Source organism: Homalodisca vitripennis, unplaced genomic scaffold (genome assembly GCF_021130785.1).
Source record: "Homalodisca vitripennis isolate AUS2020 unplaced genomic scaffold, UT_GWSS_2.1 ScUCBcl_1215;HRSCAF=4558, whole genome shotgun sequence".
NCBI classification, from domain to species: Eukaryota; Metazoa; Arthropoda; class Insecta; order Hemiptera; family Cicadellidae; genus Homalodisca; species Homalodisca vitripennis.
The window spans coordinates 8,976-33,354 of record NW_025777339.1 but is presented as its reverse complement, the minus strand read 5'-3'; the positions used below and the strand labels follow the sequence as shown (position 1 = coordinate 33,354).

Genomic DNA, 24,379 nt, shown 5'->3' with positions numbered 1-24,379 from the left:
AATAAATAAATGTGTAGATTATCATAACTACGTTGATCTAAAACCGTCAAATACCGTTCCTCTTAATCTACTTCCAGTATATGGTTGAATTTTCATATAGTTGAAGAGAATATATATTCTCTAACCCGACTAAATTCTCATCGCGGTAAAATTTTTTATGGTTTCACATTTGGGTTTGCGTTTTTCCCGATCAAATAAACATATCATTGTTAGACTCTGAAACCCCCTTACGATTATTGTAAAAAAAATCTACCTCTAGTCTACTATATTTTTCGTGGCATAATTTATTTTTTAACTCAATGAAGTAAATATTGTACATATACGTAAGCTTCAAATTACTAATTAGGTGGAAAAGAATATCCTTTCTTTATCTAAGCACTGTTTCCTGCATAAATGGAATAGTCTAATATAACTAAATAAATTCTATTTAAAAATGCAAAATAACCATAAATAATAAATTTTCAGTTATACAAGTATAATTTTTTAGACTGTATTCTGGGAGAGTATGGCTTGCTGAAGCATATTTGTGTTCATCCACTTTTTCCCCTTTTAACTGCACGCAAAATGCAACCAGTATCGTGTAACCTTATATGCACACATTCACAGGTTTTTTTACTATGATAGGTTTTGTAATTTAATTTAAATAATATTTATAATGGTATAAGGTTTAAATTGCTCACATGCGATGAGTAGTAAACATTTGGTAGTAATTTTATAGTTGCGATCTCCAATGGACAACTTATCAAGAACTGTATATTAAATATTTTATAAAATTTAAATGTAATCAAATATCTCTGTCTCTTTAGAGAACTTCAGCTAAAATTGTACACTGATGTTTAGTACCAGATAACCACGGACTACGTCTCTTAAAAAGTGTAAAATGTTTGAATTTGCAATTTTCTACTATTTTGAGTCGCCTTTTCTGCTCTTGCCTTCATCGAAACATCCCCAGGACTTCAACGGATGTATTTAAAAAGAGTTAGCCAAACTGTTCCAGCCATTTTTGAGATTCGCGCTTTTAATTACTCTATTTTAAAACTCACATTACAGAAAAAAGTTGTGAATGTTTGTAAAGAATCTACTCGAGACTGGTTGGATTGGTTCAAATTGTAATATGGCATTTTCAAACTGCGGGTAAAACTCAAGTATGGCACGGGAAACGTCTTAGGTCGAAAGTAGATTACAAAAGGTGGTTTAATAAATTAACATATATTTCTTTACCGGCTTATGTTGATATGATGTATATGACTTATTGACAGGGGTAACAGGGCTAAATCAGCTGCCTCCTAGGAAACGTAATTAATTCGATTCAGATTTTTTCTTTGCACGTATGCTTTAAACGTTGTATTTCAAAGCTTTTATTTAATAAACAGTTTTATCTTCATATGGAATAGTAAAAAATCTCATGTAATTTATTAAAACAGAAAAAAACAATAGCAGTAGGGTTCAGGAATATAAAAAGCAGGTAGCAAAAAACGAACATATTATGTAGAATCTTTTGAACTTCAACAAAAAAAAACTGTTTCTCATTCACTAAACTTGAATGAAACTGCAAACTCTGTTCCTTCTAATTATGTCATCTGCATTACTCAGCACCAACATCACCAGCAGCACATTGTTTGGATTACCGCAGTTTGGCGAAGTCAGCGCTTATTCTTTGTTTGAAGGTTATTTTTGACGATGGAAGGATTGTGAAGGAAACAGTATTTTTCCGAACATTTGCCATCGTTCAGTGAAACAATAAATCAGTAACACTACGTTTCGAGATCTGCAATCTGATCTCTTCTTCAGGTAAAGAACTAACCTAATACATAATTACAAACTAGTTTAAAATAAACAAATCTTACCAAAGCGTTGTGGCACGCCTAAGTCAGGAATCACAACCTACATGTTGTTTGTCAACTTCACTAACTCTATAAACATGCACTTAATAAAAAACTATACAAAACGCTAATCATTAAAACAGAACTACGGAACACAGGTCACAATACGTCTTCATTCGTATACTAACCACCTACGAATGACCAAAGGGGCTAGCCAATGGTAATCGTGACGGCAGACTAAAACAAGATGGCGGAAATAAAAGGTTTAGTAATAAAAACAAAAAAAAATTATCTTTATTACTCCGTGGATGTTAAGGCGGACTTTGTATGATCTTGGCGGGTTCTAAAAGATGATCTTTGCCTTTTCAAAATACTAATGTAGAACATTATGTAGAACAAGTCGTGTTTAACTTATATTACTTTGCAAGTTAATTTGCTTAGTTGCGCATTTAAAGTATGTTATAATTGATACTTCTAATTTTACTATCGCAATAAACTCAGTGCTCTACAGTGATTACAAAACTTGAAATAAGAAGTTCAACTTTTAAGCTAACTAAGCACTTTCAAGAGTATTAATGTAAATTAATTTTAAACGGTAATTAAATAACTGAACATATTATTTAAAGATAAAATGAAATATTTTACTAAAACTTAAAAGTAGACTATAGTAGACAATAATTTTGTAGACCTAATAACGCAATATATGTACTGACATTTAATGTCATGGGATTCTTAAATATTGGAGTGATTTCTATCATAAGATATCTGAACCGGTTAACCCAATATATTTTCAAAGATTTAATAAGTATTGATATGAGAAATATTTCAAGACCTCATTGTAAATAACAGGAAATGAATTCGATCATCTCTGGAAACATCGGGTTACCAGGCATGAAATTCCTTGGCAAAAAATTCTCTCTCACTTCAAACCCTTCAAAATTCTCATCATTAATACATCAACATCGAATTCATTAAATATATAACATGCAACGTATAATAAAACAATAAAGGGTGAGGGGAAGAGATGACGCTGAGACAGTAAACAATCGCCATCAGTAAAATATAAAATATAGACTTCGTTAGTACACCTGGTAAAAAATTGACTATGAAATTAATTTTAAAGATTATTAATAGTACTTTGTCCCGAGTACACGTAAAATTTTAGTAAAAGCTAAAATTTTTTTAACTGTTTTCGAAATTATTTACAAGATATATCTGACCATAAAATAACTTTTGTAATACTCACAGGAAATGACTTTTAATCACAGAAAATATTACGTATATTATTTAATAACAAAAAAAACAAAAAACTTAATCTTTATTACTTACTGGATGTTAAAGCGGACTTTGCATACCTGTTCTAAAAGATGATCTTTGCCTTTTCAAAATATTAATGTAGAACATATTATGTAGAACAAGTCATGTTTAACTTATATTACTTTGCATGTTTAATTAGCTTAGTTGCGCATTTTAAAGTGTGTTATAATTGACTCTACAGTGATTACGAAACTTGTAATAAGAAGTTCAACTTTTAAGCTAACTAAGCACTTTCAAGAGTATTAATGTAAATTAATTTTAAACGGTAATTAAGTAACAACATATTATTTAAAGATAAAATGATATATTTTACTAAAACTTAAAAGTAGATTATAGTAGACAATAATTTTGTGGACCTAATAACCCAATATATGTACTGACAATTAATGTCATGGGATTTTTAAATATTGGAATGATTTTTATCATAAGATATCTGAACCGGTTAACCCAATATATTTTTAAAGATTTAATAAGTATTGATATAAGAAATATTTCAAGACTTCATTGTAAATAACAGGAAATGAATTCGATCATCTCTGGAAACATCGGGTTACCAGGCTTGAAATTCCTTGGCAAAAAATGTGTATTTTCTACACTATTTTTAAACACTAGAAAACTCAAACAAGATGAGATTGTAGCTGGCTTTAAAACGTGCCTATACTAAATTACCTGAATTATAAATTACATTCTATAAATAAAAAATAATGTATCGTAAATTTGACCATTAATTTTTTCTTCATTATTCTGTCAGGTTTCTTAAATAAATAGAATGATTTGTATATATTCTAATAAAGTAGGCCTTCAAGGCCAATCAATGTGGTACCTTAAAAAATTACGTAAAATAGAGTAAGTTAATGCAAACAATAAATTATAACGAACTTATAAATAAAATTTACACCATAGTCTGAAACAGTCCAAGTGGCCTTCGCTTACCGTGGTATTGTCCCGGACGCTAGGTAAAAATACCTCAGCTAATTCCTGTATGTTTTTACGACCTGTGCAGCTATTCTGCACAAATAAAATTTCGAAGCGTCTTGGTGACACAAATTTACTTATAACTCATACGGTATTCTAAAGTATATATATTTTCCTTCTGCAATACTTGCCCTCATAATACTAAGTGCTTAAAATTTGTAGAGTATTATTAAGGTAGGGGGCCCAAATATCGCCCATGTTCCTAATATCGCCCACTGCAGTAACTTCCTGGTTAGTGCTGCGATCTACCCATAAACGTTTGAACTACTAACTAGCCGTCAGCTGGAGTAATCTGTGAAAGTTTGGCAAGGTTAGCGTGTCTCAGTTTTATGTTGTGATTTTTCAAAGATATTCGCCTAAGGTGAGTTAAAACCCATGTGAGTTATTATTAGTATAAAATTAAGAGTTAAGGTAATTACAAAATGTTACTGATCCTATTCAAAAACTTCGGAAACAGCTTTGGTTTAAGTAATATTTTTATCCATTTTATTTTGCGTGTTTGGCTGCAGTGGCCGCCATGTTTGTTTGAGGAGTTTTTCCTAATATCGCCTACCGCAGTGTTCCTATTATCGCCCACTAGGCGATATTGGGAACACATTTTTTAAACATTCCGTTCTTTGTTTTTCAGATGGCGCATAGGAAAACATGGGATAAATTAAAGATGAATGAGGCAGTAATTTCAGTAAAAAATTAAGAAATGGGTTTGCTAAAAGCCTCTAAAATATTTATGGTGCCTAGATCGACACTAAAAGATTACGTAAAAAGAAGTGAAGACGAACTAGAAAAGCTTCTTTTAGTTAAATTGGGGCGAAAACCTGTCTTGCCGACTGAAATGGACGATGAGCTTGTAGAGTATTGTCTAAAAATAGAAAGGTCTTTTTATGGGCTCACAGCAAAAGACATCAAAAGAATGGCCTTCCAACTAGCTATACGAAACAATATTGCCCACCCTTTTTCGCAGGAAACAAAAAGTGCAGGAAGGAAATGGCTACGGCTGTTTTTAAACGCCATCCTGAGTTGTCATTACGGAAACCACAACCCTTGTCCTTGGCCAGAATAAAAGGATTTTCACCTGAAAATGTGAAAAAGTGTTATGATATTCTCAAGCCAGAACTAGAGCGCTTTAATTTCTCACCAACTCGGGTATTTAACGTCGACGAGACTGGTGTAACAAGTGTACAGCACAAGAGCATGCGAGTTATATCTTTAAAGGGGATAAGAGAAGTTCATAAACTGTCATCTGCCGAAAGAGGTCGCCTCATAACCATTGTTGCTTGTATGTCAGCATCAGGAAACTTTTTTCCTCCAATGCTGGTGTTCCCACGGAAGAGAATGAAGCCTGAACTGATGGATGGAGCTCCTCCTGGCAGTATTGCTGCTTGTCATATTTCAGGTTGGATACAGACAGATTTGTTTACTAAATGGCTTACACATTTCATTTCTTACGTGAAACCAACTAAAGATGATCCAGTGGTGTTGATTCTTGATGGCCACACAACTCACACTCGCAATTTAGACTTGATCGATCTAGCTCGTGAAAATGGCGTCTAATTGGTGTGCCTCCCTCCTCATTCTTCAGACCACATGCAACCTCTGGATAAAACGTTTATGAAGAGCTTCAAGACTTACTACGCTCAGGAAATTGAGAACTAGCTGGTAAACCATCCATTTAGAGCCATTACGGTATTTCAAATAGGTGAGCTTGTTGGAAAAGAGTATGAAAAGTCTGCTACATTATCAATCGCCACAAAAGGGTTTGCAGCTACAGGGATTTTGCCATTTAATCCTAACATTTTCACCGATGAAGATTTCCTCCATCACCAACAAAACACTAAAATGGAAGAAGAAGTCCAAGAAATACAGACACCTCAACAAAAATCGCCAAGCTCTATCACAGTTTCCCCTACAGACATCAATCCTGTACCGTCTCTTTCTCTTCCAACAACATCGAATTCCAGGGCTGGATCAGCAGCTGTTGTCAGTGCTTCCCCATTTAAAAATGCACTACTTGGGTCTATAGACAGGACAACGAAAGGTAAACGGCAGTTGACTTATGACTCAAGCAAGTCTCAGGCAAAGAAGAAGAAGAGAAACAGAAAAAAAGGGATGCCGTCTCCTGACTCGACGAAACTGATGACGACGAAGACCCACCCTATGTGTCAACGGATGACAGTGACAGTAGTTATGGTGATGGTGATGATGCTCAATGTGGACTTTGTGTTGGTTCTTACTCAAGTGACAAAAATGGTGAGACTTGGTTAAAATGTAAGAAATGTTTCCTATGGTTTCATGAAGCTTGTGACAAAAGAAAGTCTAAAACACAAAAGTTTTATGTTTGTCAATATTGTAGCCAGTAAGTTTTAGCACAACAAATCAAATAATTTTGTACTACTATGATTAAAATACTTTTTCAAACAATTTTTAAATGTTTCTACTAATTTTCCAATACTATTCCCATATGCGATATTAGGAACACATGGTGAGCGATATTACGAACCCTTTTTTTAAGTTAAACATTTAAACTTGTCTTATATGTTTTTTTATGTGAAGCTGTGTTGTTTTAGAAAAATAAAAGGTAACGTTATAAGGTAATTGACTACCTACTTTACGTATTTCAACAATTATTTGAACAAAATGACCCATAATTAACCGTTAACTTAAATTTTCCCTTAAGTGGGCGATATTTGGGCCCCCTACCTTATATTAATTCTTTAAAGAAATGTTATGTTCAAGTAAAATAATAAATATTATTTGAAATTCAATCTTCTAAAATTAGCTTCATAATACCGTTTATGATGTTATCAGTTTGCCTTACGCGTTATTTGGTCAATTTACTCATACATTCAGAAACTTTTCGTGATTAAAAAAATAATAGCTTTTGATTAGTTAACTGTTACGTGAAAAAATACGATTAAGAATTGTATTTGCAAAAAAAACAGAATACCTGGGAATATACGCGTGATTTATTAGTTGGCCAACGCCAAGCATTTATTTAATGTTTATGTTTTTCACGTAGTTATAAAGGATATTTGGCACAGAAACAGTATCTACCAGTAATACACTCATTGTTTCGCCGGCCAATATCAGTTTCTAGACAGTGACAAGGTACCGGTTATTTGAATGCCAACCACACAGTGTTGTCTTTCTTTGTTATTGCTTAATAAATTTATTTAATTGATTCATACTTTTCCTCACTGAATAATTAAAAAACATTAAAAACTTAAATTATACATCTAATGGTCCTTAGTAAGCGTTTAAATGTGTATTATTGATAAAAAAATTATATTAGTTTACAAAATAGGTGAAATAATAATTCAGTAGTTTTAATCGTCTATAAGTATTAAGAGCGTACGTAAAACACACACACACACACACACACACACACACACACACACACACACACACACACAGACACATTTTAATATTATTTCAAGCTTCTTTATTAAAATGTTATTTAAAACTGAAACAGTTGTTTTTTTCATTTATATTAAGGCCACTGTACTGGATTTAGTTGCTTACTCCTGATCAACAAACAATAAATTAAAAAATTAGATTTGATTATTTTATAAGCCTTATTTTATTTATTTACATGAAAGGTACGGATATACGATGTAAACTTACAAAGCGTAGTACAAATAATATTTTTATGTTACCATTATTGTATTTTTACTTCCTGATTGTGGTACTAAAATTGCAAGACCTGGGAGTAGGTAGAAGCCTATTTAAGTAATCATATAGACTGGAGTATTTATTTCTCTCTAGAGTGTACGCATCGAAAGAAGGAACAGCTAAATGTCCTTAATTTTTTGTTGCTCTGTATTAAGACGTAACGTGTTTCCTATCAACGCTAATCTACTGGGAAGATTTATTTATTATTAATGAGGATTGTATCTCTTATTTTCTTTACGGGATTTACGGTTTTCCCATGTAACGAACATGAAGTACAATTAATAAAAATAAAATACTTAGTTAACCTGTAATACAACTAGTAAAAAATTAAAGTAAAGATTAACTCTCATGGAATAGTAATAATAGCAATTTTAACTGAGCATTTCATTACTTAGCAGTAAGCTTAAATGTTTTGGTTCACAAACTCGACTTGCTCAAATAGGAGATGTCTGGTTTCGTAAGACAATATGTGTTTCGCGGCGTTGTTAAGTTCTCGTGAAGTAAACTTTGTTCATCTTAACATCACGGGGTGACAAAAACACTGCAATCCGTTTTGGTGCTCTATATTTAGCTAAAACCAAACTTACAATATTGATTCGTTTATATTCTGAATACATTTTATCAAAAATTTGGAAGAGTTATTTCAATACGTAATTACAATAAAAAGTAGAGAAATTAAGGGTTTTATTGGTTGTTGACTTATTGACTATTATTCGATATTGACTTATTGAAGTAGAAAAAAAATTGTATAAGTTATATAAGGTATTTCAGAGAATGATTCCTGCTATAAACAATGTTAATATATGTATAGCAATATGTTATAGTAAGAGAATATACATTTATTTCTTTCCTTCGTATTAGACAAAATTTAAATATTTTATTAGCTGTTTTTACTCAAAACTTAGGAGTATTATTTAGGTTTATTTAAAAATTAATGCAATCATCTAATTATTAATAGCAATAAACATCCGTAATAATTAGTCCAAAAAGGAAAAACTTAAACTCTCTTTGTTATTATTTCATAGTTGCATAAGTACGGTAGCTGTTCTTTGCTTCTTTTTTTTGTGTCAGCCAAAGAGGGATGTTAAAGTTTTGATACAACTTGTTTTCCAAAAACATTCCTTTGCCGCTGACACAGTGCATGGTTTTAAAACGTACTGTTAGTAGTAGCGCACATGGTGGTAAATATAGATTTACTGAAAGTAACCTCAGTGCACAAAAAGAATCAGATACAGCCAACTTCAAAAATTTCCAAAAGCCCAGGACTTAAAAAAAAGTACTTAATGGTAAAAATTGCATAACAAAGACTCAAAATCATAAAAAAGTATTTTCAAGAAAATGTGTGGTAATTTACCCCAAAACAAATTTAACTATTTGCTCAGACAGCCAAGGGAAGGGCCGTGTTAATGAAATTGAAAGTATAACTGGAGGTAAGTTTAATGTTTTCGGCTATGTAAGAGCTAATGCAACTCTTGGTCAAGTCGTTGATTCGGCAATGACTCAAGAAAAATATCCAGTTGTAATCGTTGGTGGAAGTAATAACAGTCTTCAGGGTAACTGTTCCGAGATATACAAGGATTTGGAGTCTAAACTCAGTCAACTTAGTAAATCTAGGCCTGCCTTTATAACGACAATCCCAACCAGATACGACTACCCTCTTAAGCACCCAGTAAACATTCGACTGAGAGAAGTAAACAACTACATTGCTGAACTAGCTTACAGAGTAGAGAATGCACATTTGTTATGTCTGGATGACTTCAAGAGAATCCATTTCACAAGACAAGGTCTCCACCTCAACCAACAAGGAAAAGTGAAGTTGGCACATCTCATCATTCGTAAAATTTGTATCTGGCATGGTAAACTTAAAGTATACCAGGACTCTAGCCCAAAACGAACAGTTAAGAGCCCTTCAATCGAAGTTGTGGAAACAAATATGGAGTGTCTAATTGAAGAACACTACAAGGACCAGAGAGTTGGATTTGCGCACAGCATTTCGTCAGATTTTGAAGACCCTAGACAGATGAGTGCTGGCGTAGCGGTGGTTTTCAGAAGACACTTTGGGAGACCTGCAACGGTTCATTGTGTGGAAGACCATCTCGCTCAGCAGAAAGCAACCGATGGAGCTACAATCTTCAGTTTGATTACAAAGGACCACTTCTTCGATAAACCTACGGTCACCAACTATAACAAGACTTTTCAACTTATGACTAAATACTTTTTGGCCAAAAATTTGAAAAAACTCATTTGCTCCCCAATAGGATGTGTGAGGGACAGGATTCAGCTAGAAAACTTTGCAAAGAACCTTCTTGAGTTCCGAAAGCAAACTGGAGCTCAAATAATCATTTCATCCTACTTTCAAAAATCTTACAGGGTACTAAGGAACGGTTTAAGTCATGATGAGTTCAACATCAAGCTAAAAGAGTTAATATTTGAACGAGGTTCTAACCTATAATAGAAAGAGGTTACTTTCAGATTTAGATGGTCTTAGTAAATCGTAACGATTGCTTTTGGGTAACTGAAATTTGGCTGGGCCTCGCTGCTTTTTGTCCATAATGCCGTGAGGATGCCACTTTGAACCATTGACTGTCGCCTCCCTGCCTTCTTTCTCCCTTCTCTAACACATTGGTTGTGTATTGTCCCTCTTCATGACGTTTTCCAGGCTTTTTGATCATTAAATCATATAGTTCTTCTTTTGTAATTTGTAAAGAGCTGTATAATACATACGCAATTAATGATCTTTTGGTTATTACTTCTTTTGCGGTAATAGTGGCATTTTGCAAAAGGCCGAAGTTCAAAGCTGAATCCATGGTGATGTCTTGAACTAGGGATTCCACATTCCAACATACAAAGACCCCGTAGTCAAAGCCATTCGACTGCTGAGGGCTCTTAAGTGACACAAACTCGGAGGTTTCTATGTCAAGACCCAAGTGACTTGCTAGTTTCTGTGCTACAATTTTCGCTGCCGGTAGGTTAAGGTTTTTCACTGAATCCAGGTAGAAAAACTTGTTAGCTGCACGATCGTAAACTAATGTGCTCCAATGCGTCCCATGGCCAACTGTGTACAGATCCTCTGAATCATCTACTGGCATAATAACCACGTTCTTGGATTTCAAGTCGTGATGTTCCGTTAAGAAAGAAGAATCTGTCAGATTTTTTAAGCCGTGTACAATCAATGGGTTGAGAATAATACAGGATTTTTTTGAAGAAACCTGTTATTCAAAATTTCTAGGTACGGTTGTATTGTAAGATCAGTGAGGTATTTTTTTACTTAATAGCTCTTTTGCACGATCAAGGTTATTTTTCTCCGTTGTATGAGTCAGGAGTTCTGTTGTTAGATCACGCGCAGCCTCCTCTGCATCACTTTAGTTTGATTGGGATTCTTGTGGAGTTATGCAGGAATCTGTTACACTTTCAGTTCCATCTAAACTCTCAATTGGAGTGGTGATTGACGTTTCACTGTTAGGGCTTTGACTTGTAGAGCTTTCAGCAGATGACATGGTGCGACCCTTCTTTTTCGCACCAGCTGAAAAATTAAAAGCGTTAACATCCAGTTTCAGACCCTTTTTCCGTATGTACTTCTCTAGATCGCCTTTGCTGCTTACAGTTTTTCCTCCTGGTGATATGTACGAGACGTCAATTCTCCCTGCTGTTAACCCGGATGGGCGCTTCTTTTCCACCCGTTCCCAGCCTGGTGGTACATTACATGACAAGCTGTCTGAGGGAGAAGCAATTTACAATTTTTGTTTTATTTTTAATATCATTAATAACTAAAATCAAAATAAAATATATTTAAAAATAAAATACAACTTTACTCAAGACACAAGAAAAAATATTTTGTCAAAAGATAACTAAAAAATGGCTTATATTTAAGTGAAAAAATATTTCAACTAAGTTTTAGAGTAAAAATTAGTTTACAGTTTTTAAGTTCATTAATATTAAGAATCAAATTGTAATATATTATTAACAGTTTTAAACTATGAAACTATATTTACAAATTATATTTTACAGTAATTTTTTATTACCGTAAAAAAACCAATCAAATCTTTTTATCTAAAATTTAATTACTATTTACAGTTTTATATGTTTATAATATATGTTTATATTATAAATTTTTAGAAAATAATTAAAAAAGCAAATTGAAATATTCTTTAATATAATTATTCTACTTAGTTTATGCCAAGTCAAATATTTAAATTAGTGACAAATTGACTGTGATTTAAATAAATAGAGTACAACTACCAGCTAGTAATCTACAAAGAACAACAATGATTTGGAGAAAGAGTCTGTCAAAGCTATTAGAGATAAGCTGCAAACTGGTGAACAATGTTGTAGATAAGAAGCCTGCAGGTGTCTGGAACAGGTTGTCTGTATGACGTCACAAGGCTGGTAGTCAGTTTGAATCCGGCAGTGCCACTGGTTTATAATAAAATATGTTTTAATTTAAGTTTTGAGATTTTAAAAAATAGTTTTTAAGTAGCTTTTGTAATCAAAAGATTTTTTTTAATGTAATTTTCTCTGTGTGACTATGATTTAATGCCAATTAAAGTGAATTAAGCACTTCTCTTCCACATCATGTTTTAGTGCTTTCCCTTGAGTGAGTAAACTTCAAAATAGATAATTCCTAATTAATAACTATTCAGTCAATGAAATTTACTACTTACATATGTAGTTACAAATTAGTTTCACTTATTTAAATAACACTTCTACTTTGAATACCACTGATTTACAAGTAAATTTAAGTTTAACAGCTTAAAATTGTATCACTGTTTCATGTTAATTCATGGATGGTGTAGTTCCATCCACGGAATGATAATAAATAATATAAGGGTAATAAGGAATTATAAGGATGTGACCCTTTACAGGACTTCTGTATATTAAATTTTGGTAAGATTTCTTTTATCAGCAAATCTATATTATACGTTAGATATTAAATATGTTAAAATAGTAAACTTTACACATGAGTATGAGTTTCGATTACTTTAAATATTTCAAAACTATTTGTATTGAAAAAGTTAAACTAGTTTTTTATTTTGAGCGTAACTTGATTGTAAACGTTAATTTGGAAAACCTGCACGTCCTTCATATTGTTTATTTTCATATGCCACTATATGAAACATTATTTTCTAACAATAACTAAAAAAAAAAATATTTTACATAAAATTATTTATTTGTACTATTTTACATATATTATATGAATCCATCGTTAAAAGTACTTTAAAAGGCTTATGTTAAATTGGATGAGTTAAGGTAGGGCACATAACATGAACGAAGTATTAAGTAACAATGAACTGTTTACTATAAGTGCTGACTCCGCTTAACTGCGATAGCCCAAACAATGTGCTGCTGCTGCTGATGATGATAATGCTGAGAAATGCAGATTTCATAATTAGTAGGAAGCGTGTTTGCAGGCTCATTCAGGATTAGTAAATAAAAAACAGTTTCTTTGTTGCAGATCAAAAGATCCCTCATAATATTGTCGGTTTTGTGTAGCCAGGTTTTGAAATATCAGGATTCTACTGTTATTGTTCTACTTTCAGACATACGTTTAAAGCGATGTTATGATTCCAATTAAAATATTTCGTATGAACAGGCATTTTGTACGCAAAGGAAAAAGATATATTTAATAGAATTAATAGTACAATAAAACTCTTGAAGACTACTCTATTGGGAAATTTGCGATCAGCATACGTAGTAGTTTGTTTTTACAACATAGGTTTAAAATATTGCACCAACACATGTTATTTCTTTAATAAAATTATTTAATATGAAATCTTTGACCAGAAGATATATACTTACAAAGAAATTATCATTAATTTTGTTTCCCATAATTGATTGTTAAAGTATAACATCATGTTCATCATGGGGCAATAATGTAAGGATTCGTTTTTGTTATAGATTGTTAAAGGTTTTCATCACGTGAACAGTTTATACACACGAAAACATGACACCACAGTATAGGGCTACATCCAGTTTTTATACTAAAATATTTTACCTCATTATTAACTACGAATAGTCTGTTGTTGTGATGAACTTTAAAATTATACTCTATTAGTTTATAGCCATAAAAATGACACTAAGGAATAGGTTTATGTAAATAAACCTAGGCAATGTTACATGTACCTATATTAGGCAATCAAAGATTTATACATGATTATTTTATATATTTCAGAATTATATACGTGGAAGGATAGATAAAGTGTACTTTTTTTTGGAACTTTAGTATTCGATAGGAAACCTAACTGAGACCTATTAATAAAACACACACACACACACACCACACACACACAACACACACACACACACACACACCACACACACACACTAGAAAAGAAGACTGTTTTGTTCTAATCTAGTAACAGCTTATCATTCTGTGAAATAAACAAATAGCACCCTATACAAACACGTATAGATTTTGAGCGTAATATATGATTCATAGATATGTCTAGCGCAACGAGATCCGTTAAAGTTTCGTCGGTATTCAACAAAAGTAAAAACTTTTTTATAACGTTGCTAATAAATTTTATGAAGCTTTATTACAAAAATGTTCATAAAGTTTCAAGATCGAGCCTGTTACAAACCATAAGATCATACAGTTGAATCGTTATTAGTAAATATGTTTATAAGCGTATCTTGTTTTTAAATTTTCACCATCAACATATTATGCTTGTAATACTGTTTTCTATTTGAATGTCCTAAAATTATGGAGGATTTATAGATTTTAATTTGTTACTTGTATTTAAAATAATTAAATCTGATGAGCTATGTTATCGTAAGTAAAACATATAATAACATATTCACTTAAAAAATTCTATTTCTTGCTTCCCAATAATTGTCTGTGCATGATTACGTCTTAAAAATGTTTAAATCTATATTTATTGTCGCTCATATTCATAAAGTACCACAGCAAGAAACGTAATGTATAAAAAGTTGAGGTTTTGTTACAGATATTTTCTGCAGTAACTTCAAAAAGAGATTGAATTTCCGCTTCAAGGCTTTTTAAAGGGACAGATATTATCTCGTGGTGGAGGAAGATTCAAAATATGAAGTCTCCTTGTACCTCCTCAAACCGATACAAGACGCTCTGTCTCTATTTTTATGCTTTAATACTTGATATACACAACATTATCATAAACTTATAATACTGAAGCAATAGTTGAAAAAAATGTCTCTAGTTAGTGATATATTATACACTTCGTGCTACCTTCAATCTCGTAGGCCTATATAATTTACAAATTTTAATTATTATATCTAGAGATATACCTATCCCCTTAGATTCTCGTTTACGAACTAAAACTTTCGTATAATTATATGTATTTCTAATACAAATATTACAAAACTTATAGTTTTTCATATATTAATAACTTTTAATATAAAAGTATACCACGATAAATAAAGCTATAGTTTCATATTGTGATGTTTATATTTTAGTATAGGTTTTCCACAATATTTTATGATTAATTTCTTTTTCAAGGTATTCACTTTTTATTTTAATTGATATTAATGTTACTTAGCAAGTACAATATAATAATTAATTATATGTTTGATCCAATGTATTATGACACTGATACTGCCACAAAAAGCCAGTAAGCATTCTTAGTTAATCCCTCTCCCACTTGATGTACATTCCTTCACATACAGTTAATTTGGTTATCATTGCAACCCTTTCTAAATTATTTAACGTAACATGTTCGGTTTACGTACTCACACTTACAACAGTGCTATGCTACCTTCGTAGGCTTATATGAAATAGAATTGTAGAGTTTGGTCTTAAAATGTAATTTCCCTTTCAAGAGATAGAGGCTGCTAGTCAATAATGTACAAACAACATTGCGATAAGTAGACTTGTTAGCTGACGCAATCAATGTTCCTAACGAGAAAGATACTCGGTGGAGCAACCGCTTTTAGAGGAAAAGAATTCGCTGAGACAGCAAACACTTTGGAGTAGTAATTATCTGCGTTGCTATGCAGTGGAAGAATGCTGCGATAATTGGAAAAGAGGTTCTTGTATAATCAGAAAGTGTTCATTCTGATGTTGTTACCCATTCAAGTATCATGCTGCTATCTCACTAACTTTGCATGCGTTTTAACCAACAAGCGTGAACACTTTTACGTAGACTTTAGAAAAAACTACACGATATTGTGTAGAGATTTACAAAAGTTTTCTACTATTGTATCAAAAAGCATTCGAATTTAAATATTTTTTCGTAATTTTGATTAACTATGTTTAAGCAATACTATCTTTAATGGCCAGAAATAATTATTTTTATATAAAAAAATTATAAAACAATACGTCATGTGGACACTTATTGAAAGATTGTGTACTCAGCTAAATAATATTATTCGTTGTAAAAATAAAATAAAATAATAACAAAGTGAGTTCCTAGTAATATGACCAAAATATAAATTAATGTATATTCCAATAACTTATTTCTAAAATTTTTGATTATTCATTAAACTTCGTTTAAAAAAGGTGTTATCGCATGTGGTACGTATAAAGATAAGTTACGTTAACTGTAATGAAAAACAGTATTCTTTAGTATTAACTGTAATTAAAACAATGAAAATTGGACACGTGTAATGGTTGTAGAGTTTAATAGACTGTTTCGGAAAAATAATGTATCCAAGTAATGTTCGGCGCTTGAAGTTCACTGATCGAAGCATCGGTAATACGCAGAGTGGTCGCAGGTAGCATAGCACTGTTGTAAGTGTGAGTACGTAAACCGAACATGTTACGTTAAATAATTTAGAAAGGGTTGCAATGATAACCAAATTAACTGTATGTGAAGGAATGTACATCAAGTGGGAGAGGGATTAACTAAGAATGCTTACTGGCTTTTTGTGGCAGTATCAGTGTCATAATACATTGGATCAAACATATAATTAATTATTATATTGTACTTGCTAAGTAACATTAATATCAATTAAAATAAAAAGTGAATACCTTGAAAAAGAATTAATCATAAAATATTGTGGAAAACCTATACTAAAATATAAACATCACAATATGAAACTATAGCTTTATTTATCGTGGTATACTTTATATTAAAAGTTATTAATATATGAAAAACTATAAGTTTTGTAATATTTGTATTAGAAATACATATAATTATACGAAAGTTTTAGTTCGTAAACGAGAATCTAAGGGGATAGGTATATCTCTAGATATAATAATTAAAATTTGTAAATTATATAGGCCTACGAGATTGAAGGTAGCACGAAGTGTATAATATATCACTAACTAGAGACATTTTTTCAACTATTGCTTCAGTATTATAGTTTATGATAATGTTGTGTATATCAAGTATTAAAGCATAAAAATAGAGACAGAGCGTCTTGTATCGGTTTGAGGAGGTACAAGGAGACTTCATATATTTTGAATCTTCCTCCACCACGAGATAATATCTGTCCCTTTAAAAAGCCTTGAAGCGGAAATTCAATCTCTTTTTGAAGTTACTGCAGAAAATATCTGTAACAAAACCTCAACTTTTTATACATTACGTTTCTTGCTGTGGTACTTTATGAATATGAGCGACAATAAATATAGATTTAAACATTTTTAAGACGTAATCATGCACAGACAATTATTGGGAGCAAGAAATAGAATTTTTTAAGTGAATATGTTATTATATGTTTTACTTACGATAACATAGCTCATCAGATTTAATTATTTTAAATACAAGTAACAAATTAAAATCTATAAATCCTCCATAATTTTAGGACATTCAAATAGAAAACAGTATTACAAGCATAATATGTTGATGGTGAAAATCTAAACAAGATACGCTTATAAACATATTTACTAATAACGATTCAACTGTATGATCTTATGGTTTGTAACAGGCTCGATCTTGAAACTTTATGAACATTTTTTGCAATAAAGCTTCATAAAATTTATTAGCAACGTTATAAAAAAGTTTTACTTTTGTTGAATACCGACGAAACTTTAACGGATCTCGTTGCGCTAGACATATCTATGAATCATATATTACGCTCAAAATCTATACGTGTTTGTATAGGGTGCTATTGTTTATTTCACAGAATGATAAGCTGTTACTAGATTAGAAACAAAACAGTCTTCTTTTCTAGTGTGTGTGTGTGTGTGTGTGTGTGTGTGTGTGTGTGTGTGTGTGTGTGTGTGTGTGTGTGTGTGTGTGTGTGTGTGTTTTATTAATAGGTCTCAGTTAGGTTTCCTATCGAATACTAAAGTTCCAAAAAAAGTACACTTTATCTATCCTTCCACGTATATAATTCTGAATATATAAAATAATCATGTATAAATCTTTGATTGCCTAATATAGGTACATGTAACATTGCCTAGGTTTATTTACATAAACCTATTCCTTAGTGTCATTTTTATGGCTATAAACTAATAGAGTATAATTTTAAAGTTCATCACAACAGACTATTCGTAGTTAATAATGAGGTAAAATATTTAGTATAAAACATGGATGTAGCCTATACTGTGGTGTCATGTTTTCGTGTGTATATAACTGTTCACGTGATGAACCTTTAACAATCTATAACAAAAAACGAATCCTTACATTATTGCCCATGAACATGATGTTATACTTTAACAATCAATTATGGGAAACAAATAATGATAATTTCTTTGTAAGTATATATCTTCTGGTCAAAGATTTCATATTAAATAATTTTATTTAAAGAAATAACATGTGTTGGTGCAATATTTTAAACCTATGTTGTAAAAACAACTACTACGTATGCTGATCGCAAATTTCCCAATAGAGTAGTCTTCAAGAGTTTTATTGTACTATTAATTCTATTAAATATATCTTTTTCCTTTGCGTACAAAATGCCTGTTCATACGAAATATTTTAATTGGAATCATAACATCGCTTTAAACGTATGTCTGAAAGTAGAACAATAACAGTAGAATCCTGATATTTCAAAACCTGGCTACACAAAACCGACAATATTATGAGGGATCTTTTGATCTGCAACAAAGAACTGTTTTTATTTACTAATCCTGAATGAGCCTGCAAACACGCTTCCTACTAATTATGAAATCTGCATTTCTCAGCATTATCATCATCAGCAGCAGCAGCACATTGTTTGGGCTATCGCAGTTAAGCGGAGTCAGCACTTATAGTAAACAGTTCATTGTTACTTAATACTTCGTTCATGTTATGTGCCCTACCTTAACTCATCCAATTTAACATAAGCCTTTTAAAGTACTTTTAACGATGGATTCATATAATATATGTAAAATAGTACAAATAAATAATTTTATGTAAAATATTTTTTTTTTTTTTAGTTATTGTTAGAAAAATAATGTTTCATATAGTGGCATATGAAAATAAACAATATGAAGGACGTGCAGGTTTTCCAAATTAACGTTTACAATCAAGTTACGCTCAAATAAAAACTAGTTTAACTTTTTCAATACAAATAGTTTTGAAATATTTAAAGTAATCGAAACTCATACTCATGTGTAAAGTTTACTATTTTAACATATTTAATATCTAACGTATAGTATAGATTTGCTGATAAACGGAAATCTTACCAAAATTTAATATACAGAAGTCCTGTAAAGGGTCACATCCTTATAATTCCTTATTACCCTTATATTATTTATTATCATTCCGTGGATGGAACTACACCATCCATGAATTAACATGAAACAGTGATACAATTTTAAGCTGTTAAACTTAAATTTACTTGTAAATCAGTGGTATTCAAAATAGAAGTGTTATTTAAATAAGTGAAACTAATTTGTAACTACATATGTATACCAATTACATGGTATACTTTAGATAAAAATAAAAAAATTAATAAATAAAATTTTATTTTAGAATTGTAAATGGATAGGGAATAAAAAATAGTAAATTTATATTGTAATCCAGCGGCAGGCACGACGCGCTTGGAATCTGGTCTAGACCTGACTTGATGGCAGTGATTGCCAAACAATAGTCTACAGTGGACTCAATCTTTTGTTAGGCGGCGAACCTGCGTTGAGAGAGATTCAAACAGGCCTGCAGGAACAGGAGCGTAGTCGGTGCAGGCCGAGAAAACACGCTCTCCTCCCATTCCGAGTTGAGAAGCGATAGAGTAAAGTCTTTAGTGCGAGTTTAAAAGTAGTGTCGGGCGTAGGATCCGTCGGTATAGATTATTTTAATACCGAACTCCAAAACCTTCACAACCAAAGAGCTAAGTACTTTTGACTGAATTATTAAATTTTTCTAAATTTGAAATTTGAAAATTTAAGAAGTGAATTAATTTGAAATTGGAATTGAAATTTTGAAATTAACGATCAAATTCTGTTGAGTGTGGACAAATATATATCTAAATTGTAAAGGAGTTATTTATTTAAAGTCAAACGTAAAAATTTAATTGAAATTATAGGGATTCTAGTTAAAATTAAGAGCTGCAGGTGCTGCACCATATCCTGTAGGAACTTGTGAAAAATTCCTGTTGAGAACTGTTTAGATTTGTTTGAGAATTTTATTTTAAAGAAGTTTATAATTTTTATTTTATTAGTTTTGAGAAGAAGCCTATTTATTTTATTTCATACAAATTTATTCAAGATTATTATTTTATTTTATATTTTATACACACGTATTTGGAGGACAGTGAGTCCATGTTAAATCGAAAGTGCCTTGCCTAAGGAAGTAGTAATTTTTAAAACTATTGTGCAAAAACATTTCATTGGTGGAATACAAGGTTAATAATTGAAATTTGGATTAATTTAATAAACCTGAATATTTCTAAAAAGGTGCAGTTTTAATTTCCACCAGTATCTACTTAAATCTTGTGAGTTCGAGAATATTTAAGGTCATCATAATAAAAACAAAAAATTTTGTATATTAACATTTAATATAATATGTAAGTAGTAAATTTCATTGACTGAATAGTTATTAATTAGGAATTATCTATTTGAAGTTTACTCACTCAAGGGAAAGCACTAAAACATGATGTGGAAGAGAAGTGCTTAATTCACTTTAATTGGCATTAAATCATAGTCACACAGAGAAAATTACATTAAAAAAAATCTTTTGATTACAAAAGCTACTTAAAAACTATTTTTTAAATCTCAAAACTTAAATTAAAACATATTTTATTATAAACCAGTGGCACTGCCGGATTCAAACTGACTACCAGCTTTGTGACGTCATACAGACAACCTGTTCCAGACACCTGCAGGCTTCTTATCTACAACATTGTTCACCAGTTTGCAGCTTATCTCTAATAGCTTTGACAGACTCTTTCTCCAAATCATTGTTGTTCTTTGTAGATTACTAGCTGGTAGTTGTACTCTATTTATTTAAATCACAGTCAATTTGTCACTAATTTAAATATTTGACTTGGCATAAACTAAGTAGAATAATTATATTAAAGAATATTTCAATTTGCTTTTTAATTATTTTCTAAAAATTTATAATATAAACATATATTATAAACATATAAAACTGTAAATAGTAATTAAATTTTAGATAAAAAGATTTGATTGGTTTTTTTTACGGTAATAAAAAATTACTGTAAAATATAATTTGTAAATATAGTTTCATAGTTTAAAACTGTTAATAATATATTACAATTTGATTCTTAATATTAATGAACTTAAAACTGTAAACTAATTTTACTCTAAAACTTAGTTGAAATATTTTTTTCACTTAAATATAAGCCATTTTTTAGTTATCTTTTGACAAAATATTTTTTCTTGTGTCTTGAGTGAAGTTGTATTTTAATTTCATTGTATTATTTTTAAATATATTTTATTTTGATTTTAGTTATTAATGATATTAAAAATAAAACAAAAATTGTAAATTGCTTCTCCCTCAGACAGCTTGTCATGTAATGTACCACCAGGCTGGGAACGGGTGGAAAAGAAGCGCCCATCCGGGTTAACAGCAGGGAGAATTGACGTCTCGTACATATCACCAGGAGGAAAAAACTGTAAGCAGCAAAGGCGATCTAGAGAAGTACATACGGAAAAAGGGTCTGAAACTGGATGTTAACGCTTTTAATTTTTCAGCTGGTGCGAAAAAGAAGGGTCGCACCATGTCATCTGCTGAAAGCTCTACAAGTCAAAGCCCTAACAGTGAAACGTCAATCACCACTCCAATTGAGAGTTTAGATGGAACTGAAAGTGTAACAGATTCCTGCATAACTCCACAAGAATCCCAATCAAACTAAAGTGATGCAGAGGAGGCTGCGCGTGATCTAACAACAGAACTCCTGACTCATACAACGGAGAAAAATAACCTTGATCGTGCAAAAGAGCTATTAAGTAAAAAATACCTCACTGATCTTACAATACAACCGTACCTAGAAATTTTGAATAACAGGTTTCTTCAAAAAAATCCTGTATTATTCTCAACCCATTGATTGTACACGGCTTAAAAAATCTGACAGATTCTTCTTTCTTAACGGAACATCACGACTTGAAATCCAAGAACGTGGTTATTATGCCAGTAGATGATTCAGAGGATCTGTACACAGTTGGCCATGGGACGCATTGGAGCACATTAGTTTACGATCGTGCAGCTAACAAGTTTTTCTACCTGGATTCAGTGAAAAACCTTTAACCTACCGGCAGCGAAAATTGTAGCACAGAAACTAGCAAGTCACTTGGGTCTTGACATAGAAACCTCCGAGTTTGTGTCACTTAAGAGCCCTCAGCAGTCGAATGGCTTTGACTACGGGGTCTTTGTATGTTGGAATGTGGAATCCCTAGTTCAAGACATCACCATGGATTCAGCTTTGAACTTCGGCCTTTTGCAAAATGCCACTATTACCGCAAAAGAAGTAATAACCAAAAGATCATTAATTGCGTATGTATTATACAGCTCTTTACAAATTACAAAAGAAGAACTATATGATTTAATGATCAAAAAGCCTGGAAAACGTCATGAAGAGGGACAATACACAACCAATGTGTTAGAGAAGGGAGAAAGAAGGCAGGGAGGCGACAGTCAATGGTTCAAAGTGGCATCCTCACGGCATTATGGACAAAAGCAGCGAGGCCCAGCCAAATTTCAGTTACCCAAAAGCAATCGTTACGATTTACTAAGACCATCTAAATCTGAAAGTAACCTCAGTGCACAAAAAGAATCAGATACAGCCAACTTCAAAAATTTCCAAAAGCCCAGGACTTAAAAAAAAGTACTTAATGGTAAAAATTGCATAACAAAGACTCAAAATCATAAAAAAGTATTTTCAAGAAAATGTGTGGTAATGTACCCCAAAACAAATTTAACTATTTGCTCAGACAGCCAAGGGAAGGGCCTTGTTAATGAAATTGAAAGTATAACTGGAGGTAAGTTTAATGTTTTCGGCTATGTAAGAGCTAATGCAACTCTTGGTCAAGTCGTTGATTCGGCAATGACTCAAGAAAAATATCCAGTTGTAATCGTTGGTGGAAGTAATAACAGTCTTCAGGGTAACTGTTCCGAGATATACAAGGATTTGGAGTCTAAACTCAGTCAACTTAGTAAATCTAGGCCTGCCTTTATAACGACAATCCCAACCAGATACGACTACCCTCTTAAGCACCCAGTAAACATTCGACTGAGAGAAGTAAACAACTACATTGCTGAACTAGCTTACAGAGTAGAGAATGCACATTTGTTATGTCTGGATGACTTCAAGAGAATCCATTTCACAAGACAAGGTCTCCACCTCAACCAACAAGGAAAAGTGAAGTTGGCACATCTCATCATTCGTAAAATTTGTATCTGGCATGGTAAACTTAAAGTATACCAGGACTCTAGCCCAAAACGAACAGTTAAGAGCCCTTCAATCGAAGTTGTGGAAACAAATATGGAGTGTCTAATTGAAGAACACTACAAGGGACAAGAGAGTTGGATTTGCGCACAGCATTTCGTCAGATTTTGAAGACCCTAGACAGATGAGTGCTGGCGTAGCGGTGGTTTTCAGAAGACACTTTGGGAGACCTGCAACGGTTCATTGTGTGGAAGACCATCTCGCTCAGCAGAAAGCAACCGATGGAGCTTACAATCTTCAGTTTGATTACAAAGGACCACTTCTTCGATAAACCTACGGTCACCAACTATAACAAGGCTTTTCAACTTATGACTAAATACTTTTTGGCCAAAAATTTGAAAAAAACTCATTTGCTCCCCAATAGGATGTGTGAGGGACAGGATTCAGCTAGAAAACTTTGCAAAGAACCTTCTTGAGTTCCGAAAGCAAACTGGAGCTCAAATAATCATTTCATCCTACTTTCAAAAATCTTACAGGGTACTAAGGAACGGTTTAAGTCATGATGAGTTCAACATCAAGCTAAAAGAGTTAATATATAGTAAAAAGGACCCTTCTCTGGAATCAGAGGAACATAGAAAATCGGCTAGTGATCTTTGCGGCCAAACACAAGCCAAAACAATGCCAGGGGAGGACAGCTATGCTGAAGCCACAAAAAATCAGAAAAGTCCAGCTGTGGATGCAAACAAACGGACTCAAGCACATCCTTCACTCTCCAGCCAAAATCTTTTTTTAGAGGAACACCATTAAGCCATGTAAACAATGAAGTTAACTTTCAAGACCATATCAAAACTGTTAGCTTAGAAATTAGTTCTAGTAATGGTGGACCCATATGTATGGAGGATCCATATGTA

The 24,379-nt window shown here is 32.1% G+C and overlaps 1 protein-coding gene across 1 annotated transcript; it reads right to left on the bottom strand.

Moving 5' to 3' along the window:
* Window positions 1-11,146: 11,146 nt before the first annotated feature.
* On the bottom strand, window positions 11,147-21,678 carry LOC124371278 (methyl-CpG-binding domain protein 2-like). Its single transcript, XM_046829617.1, has 2 exons — window positions 21,606-21,678; window positions 11,147-11,499 (listed from the first exon to the last, which is right to left on the bottom strand). The coding sequence occupies exons 1-2, from the start codon at window positions 21,676-21,678 to the stop codon at window positions 11,147-11,149; spliced, it is 426 nt and encodes a 141-aa protein (XP_046685573.1).
* Window positions 21,679-24,379: the final 2,701 nt, after the last annotated feature.